A 6565-nucleotide genomic window follows, 5' to 3' on the forward strand; every position below is an offset into this window, starting at 1 on the left:
GATTGTTGTGGCTATAGTCACTCGCAGACAACAGACTGTCAAAGCATTTGTCCAACTTAGAGCTTGTAGACTGTAGTTATGATTAACGTCAAATATGGGAACCATTCTATAACTATACTTGCTGTAAAAGGTAAGGTGGAGGTTCACTTGTCTTTGTCTGAGTGCCAACTACTCCTGGAGCCATGTAGTTAACCCCCCCCCCCCCCCCACCAAACTCCGTATGGCTTTCCCCCTAATTTTGTTGTGCTGTGACGCACATCTGACATGATCTGGATAAAAGACAACAAAACTTAAGCCAAATCAGAAATATAGAAAAAGAGTCCAGGGAAAAGTTAGGAAGGTTGGGATTGTATCGAGTATGACCTTGCTCTTTGTGTTCAATCTGCTGTTGCTACTAGTGAATCAGCTATCGACCGCACCAATGAAGTTGCATGAACGCCTTATTGCTGCAGCCGAAGGCGCCATCCTAAGAGAGCATCAAGTGAATCCGGCTCTAATTTTTTCTCCCTCTTTCATCATCAATCTAATACTCTTTGTAATTTCTTGCTTTGAATAAGACATATTTAATCCATAGTGTCATTGTTGATCAATGTGACAGCATATCTTTGGTATTTAATTCAACATATTTGCAGTTGTACTCCGTGCAAGGACGATGAAGACCCCTTCCCATCATTCCTAGGCTTGCGTCCTGTTTGAGGCCTGGTTCAAGATGGTCGACAACTTGTTGCGGTAATCATGTTTACTTTACTCCTGTTCAGACTTGAAGGAAGATTGACCCCTTCCATTCAGTTTTACTTTATTAGTATTTTTTCAGTGTTGTCTAGTGTAAAGACTCTTATGTACGTACATCTGTAGTCTAAGTTCAGTGATGTTTTTGTTAGTAATAAGTTCTCCTAAGGGCTATTGATATATTGGGTTAGTGAAGCTTGAAACTTGTATCACTTAATTGAATGCTGTATTTCCGGCAGACTGATGACTTCATCTGGGAGAAAGAATACAACTTTGGCAGAAGCTCTTTTGTCTACACTACCCGTTTGTCGGCCTCTTTTGAAAGCCTGACATTGCATGAGGCTGTTGAGTAAATATTATTTAGGAATGATAATTTTGTATATCTATAATGGACACTGACATCAGAAAAATAAGACATATGTATTTATAATTTTCCCTTAATTCTCAATAGATTATGCTACAAGAAGTTGGGGCTCATCCCTTTAGGCATCAAAACTGATGAGGGCAACAGTAGCAAGATGATTGTGTATCCTAGCAATGCATATTTTGTCATCCCAGAAAATACTGTGGGATATTTTTGCACTCGGGAAATTGAGATTCTTCAAAGATGGGTACTTCTCTCTCTGCTTTTCTTTCTCACTCTCTCCTTTCTCTTTTTCTTTTGCTTCTTATTATACTTTGTTAAAAAGATTATGATGTGGATGAATGTGGGTATCTTATTCCATTTTTTTCTTGCTGAATACTATAAGCTATCTTAGAGCCTAACTAGACTTGTTTCATTTCATTTCACTTGTTTAATTCTGTTGGACTGGTGGACGTGGTGGTTGTATATGAGACACTTTTAGGGCTACTCTCTTTTAAACTGCTGAACCCTCCCACACTCATACTGTGCTGGAGACTTTGTAGACTCCATCTTGAATATTTTTCTCTGCTCATGACAGGATCTTGTCAAATAGGGTGAGGTGACTCTTGGCTGCAGCTGCCCAAGCAAGAGTTGAATTCTCCATTGTAGAGTGGATCTGAGCCTTGTACAAGGTTTCATTCCCTCTGGCATTAAAAAAACACAGTATTCTTCTTCATGAAGTTTCCTGGGTGCTTTCCTTACCGTATTTTCTTTGAGTTTGGAAGGTCAGCTTTTTGTCATATGTGATACCAAGGACCTGCCACCTACCCACACTACAAGGCCTGCAAGTCTGCCATTGATTGTTTCAGTGACTAGTCTCATTTTTTCTTCCGTAACTAGCAGAGATTGTCAAGTGTGCAAAGACTTCAGTTTCAGGTAGGAGATTTAGGTCACTCTGATGTTCCACATGAGGGATCCTAGGATTGTTTTCCTGTGGAACACCTGCTGAGCTAGCATGTTGTGCTGATGTCTACTTTTAAGGACCACTCTTAGTACCCAGTTACAGAGTTAGTTCCTGAGTAAGATACATGTCAATATATGTAGTTTCTCTACCAGTGCTCTGTCTAGCTCTACACTCCTGACAGATGTCAGAACATAGCAAATCAGAACATAGCATAGCTATCAGAACATAGCAAAATTACCCACAGATATGGGTATAGAATTCAAATTGCTCTATTAAACCCAACACAACAGTAAAAAATCTAGAGGTACACATAGACAGATACGTTTGAGACACTCTTATATACTTAAATCACATCAAAGAATTGCTGTTCTACAAACATTAGCACTTAGTATTATTACTGTCTAAACATCTTGGGCTCAACAAACAAAACACAAATACAAGGGCACAAAAACTACAGAACTTTGCAGCAAGAGTAGCACTAGGAAATGTAAATAAATATGACCACATCACACCACATATAAACAAACTAAAACTATCACGTATTCTAATCCATAAAATCATACAAGGAAATTACCCAAATTGACTATTACCTATAAAGACAACAGTTAACATAGCAGGTGTCCATACAAGGAAAATAACTCAAAGTATATCAAAAGATCAAATAAAGAATGCAGAATTGTGTAGATCCAAGGCCTGTTGATCTGGAACCAACTAACAGAAAATATTAAACATATCTGAAACCAAAAGACATTTAAAACAAAGCTGAAATAACATCTACAGAAATATCAATGACATCAGGCATTTAAACATTAAACCAGGCACAATATTTCAGTCACTTTTGATGTTAAGGTTCTGTCTAATCTTTTTAAGCATATAACATCTAATTACACAATGTAATCACCATATATTTAAATAGAATACCAATATAATTAATGGAATAAAGTGTTCTGATTTGGAATTGGAATTTCCAAATCCAAAGGCTCTTATTAGAAGAGTCCATGGCTCCTGCTGCCAGCCATTCCATCTGCTGATGGAATGGCCTGACAACCTAGAAACATGGACAATGCTACCAAGTTAGGTAAAGCTCTCTGTGACTTCAGTGTCCTCACCGCAAGCATGTATCAATTGAACAGGTTCCCCTAACAGGCCCTCACCGCAAATATGTATTGTCTGAACAGGTACCACTAACAGGCCCCTAAAATCATGGATAGCAACATGATCTGTGATCTTGATATTGCCCAGCGTTGCTCCACAGTGGCTTTGGAGAGTAGCTGTGCCCATTATGCAGTCCATGCAAGTGTTGAAAAGTGTTGGTGCAAGGACTTAGCCTTGCCTCACTTCTGAGTGAACAGGGAAGAAGCTCGACACTCCCCCACCACACTTTACAGCACTTTTGGAACGAGTATACAGGCTTGCTATTAAACCAATAATCCGTGTTGGAATTCCCCTAAGTCTCAGGATCTTCCATAGCGATATGCCCTGCACTGAGTCAAACGGTTTCTTGAGGTCGATGTTGGCTGCAAGAAGCCCATGACCAAATGGTGTTTCACAATGACATGAAGCTCTAGGTCTGTTGTGGACATACCAGGAGTGTATCCAGACTGCTCTGGTCACTGGTGCCTTTGTAGGTAGTTATAGATATGATTCAGAAAATGTGGGCAAAAAATCTTGCATGCTATATTGCAGTCTGATACCGTGGTAGTTGCTACCCTTTCCCCTTCCAGAAAGGGATGACCATGCCCCTCAATAGGCCAGGGGGAATGGAACCAGACTACCAGATGGCAGTCAAGACTGTATGCAAGCCCCATGCCATAGGTTCACCACCAGCCTTTAGCAGTTCAGCAGGGATATCCCATGTGTCTGCAGCTTTTTCATCCTTCAGATTGCCTTTCTAATCTCAGGTAGGGTAGGAATTTTCTCGCTGATGGGTGGGTCTGGCACAGGTATTATAATACCACTTGCGTCCAGACTAACTACTGGAGGCTTTACCCAATATGTTCTGAGATGATCTGTCCATCTACAGACTGCCTGTAGTCATCTGCACGGAGGGCTTGGAGTTCAGTTTTCTCAGGGATTGGTAGGCAGGGTGAAGGTTATTTACAAAGTAATGACCTTCAATCTCCTCAACCAGATTCCTGATGAACTGTTACTTGTCACTTCTCAGCAGTGTTAAAGCCCTGTGCACCGATGAATGGCACAAATCCTGTGCATCTGTGACCAACAGTCTCTCCAGTGAGACGAAATTCTGCCTGGCCCTTGGGTGTTTGCAAATGGGCTCCTGTGCTGCTTTGAGTGTTTTGTAGCCAGCTGGATCACAGCCAGATACCGCATTGTGAATGCCTCGGTAGGGACATCTGGTACATGCTAGAGATTTAGAGAACCTCCTGTGGTTCCAACCAAGAGCTGTATTATTTCTATAAGTTTTTTATTCTTGTTGAGAAGGGCCTCCCTTTCCAGACGTATACTATTGGTTTTATTTGTTATATTAGTGTCACCAGCAAAAGAGAAAGTGTTTGTAGAAATAAATTCAAAAGAGTCTGATATCTCAGCAGAGTTTCTAAGAGTTGCCACAATATTTCCATTTACTCAGCAAGCAGCGTGGCAAACAGTGGGGCAATTCACAGTGTTGCAGGGGATGTACATGGGGTTCTTTCCCTCTCACACACGTGCTACACCACTTCTTTGGGAGATTCCACTGATGCCCTCAGGCTGGGCATTTGAGTGTTGAGTATCAACAAGCATAACTAGATTATTGCAGTGGTAGAAGAGCTATTTGTTCTTAAGCTCTAATGACGGTAAGAGAGGGGTCAGTTATGGTGGTCCAGTCTCTAGCTAGATGCAAATTTTGCTTGCTGATGAGAGGAGGGAGGCACATGTCCTGCTCAGGGAGGCTGGTCAGTGTCTTCGCCCAGAGCAGAGATCTCTCTGCAGATCCATCGAGAGTGGAGTCACATGCCCAGTAGGAGATGAGGGATTGAAAAAAAATGAAAAGAAAAAAAAGGGGAGGGGGCGGAAAGAATAAGTAATTGCAAAGTGTCACAACGATGTAGCGAAGGTTGCTTGAAGGAGGCCTGTTGTTCTGACGGTGGTTCACTTCCTGCGGATGAGGATGTGAACAGGGTGGTGGCCACGGATCGTGCTGCCAGGTGATAGCTACCAAGAGAGTAAAATGTCTAGATGTCAACTTTTCTCTCTTCTCTCTCTGTCTATCTATTCTCTTTCTCCCCCTTTCTCCCTCTCTCCCCTTCTGCCACTCTATCTCTTCTTTATTTTTTCTCCCATTTTCTCTTTCCCTCCTCCCTCTCCCTCTTTCTCTTTTCGTCTCTTATGTCTTCATCATAGCCAATCAAGATTCGCCAGCCAGTGGACTCGAGAACCTATGCCAACCTTTGAGGTCCAATTGTGTCCATCCTTCTCACCTCCATAGGATCATCATCATAGGACCACTCGACTACCTGAGGAAAGAATGGGTCCAGTTACGGGGAATCCCTGAGATTTACTTTGCTGATGTGAGTTATCCAGCAGCTTTTGATGGTTGCAATAGTAGTGCCTTATAGTTCGCTTTCTGCAGAAATTAGATTCGTTCTTTTTACTCATGCTGGTTCCTGAGTGGAGAGGTCATTCTAGACATATGCATGAAAATATGTGCATCTCATGAGGTTTGTCATTATTCATTAACTTTGAACTTGCTCCATTTTTTGTTTTTTCCATTTTCATATTGTATTTCTTTGCTGTTGCCATGGAGGAGCAAAATAAATTAAAATGATTTTGTGCAGGGTTATCCATAGGCCAAAGAAACCCTAGAGGTTGTGAAACTGGCCTCTTGCCAGATGTGTGTCCTCCTCAGTGCAGGACCAGAGGAACTGGATTCAAATTTCAACTTCGCATTTGAAGTGCTGAAGGCGACTTCAAGTCGGTTAGTTTGCACCAAGAACAAGGCAGCTATGAGTGAGTACAATTGATTCTTCAGGGAAATTGTGATGTTACACATTATTTTTAAACTTAACCCAGAAAGGACAGCACATTGATTCTTGTTTTATTATCCAAAAATATTTTACAGTGTTTGGCGGTGCGCCCACAGTGAACGGACTTTGCAACTTCTGTAAGAGGCTTCCTGTTCTAGTGAGTCATATCACTGATGAGCCGATGACACCTGCCAATGACACCCATGCTGTGGCCATAGGATGGACAATTCCTCCTGCACTCTGTCACTCCTTTGCATATTTGGTAGGGTTCTTTCGAAACGTATCCTTAAGTTTTTTTTTGTTTTTTTTTTTATGTCAGTGATGTATGTGTACTGAAATTTTTTATTTACCTTTCTATTATCTTTAACCTGAATTAACATTTATTATTAATTATTTGATTTATCAGAACTATGGCAGACCAGATGTCCTCCGTTTTGCATGCACACTCCTGCAAGGTGGACTATCACTTGAATCTCTTGTGGAACAAAGTTGGGTTGGGTAAGACAGTGTTCTGTTTTCAGTATCCCCCGATAACAGTAAGATGCAAGTGATATTTCTAAAATA

The 6565-nt window shown here is 41.2% G+C and overlaps 1 protein-coding gene across 2 annotated transcripts in view; it reads left to right on the forward strand.

Moving 5' to 3' along the window:
- The first annotated feature begins 257 nt into the window (after positions 1–257).
- The window catches only part of LOC125024784 (calcium-activated potassium channel subunit alpha-1-like), a 19219-nt gene continuing 12911 nt past the window's right edge, over positions 258–6565 (forward strand). Inside the window, exons 1-6 of one of the 2 annotated variants that reach the window (XM_047612546.1) lie at positions 258–729; positions 969–1078; positions 1181–5545; positions 5813–5984; positions 6097–6263; positions 6408–6499. In XM_047612546.1, the coding sequence (XP_047468502.1) occupies positions 5867–5984; positions 6097–6263; positions 6408–6499 (377 nt within the window). In that variant the 5' untranslated portion in view covers positions 258–729; positions 969–1078; positions 1181–5545; positions 5813–5866. The remainder of the gene's footprint in view (positions 730–968; positions 1079–1180; positions 5546–5812; positions 5985–6096; positions 6264–6407; positions 6500–6565) is intronic. The other variant, XM_047612547.1, reaches the window with a different exon arrangement.

Source organism: Penaeus chinensis, unplaced genomic scaffold (assembly GCF_019202785.1).
Source record: "Penaeus chinensis breed Huanghai No. 1 unplaced genomic scaffold, ASM1920278v2 CTG_4776, whole genome shotgun sequence".
In the NCBI taxonomy this organism is placed as follows: Eukaryota; Metazoa; Arthropoda; class Malacostraca; order Decapoda; family Penaeidae; genus Penaeus; species Penaeus chinensis.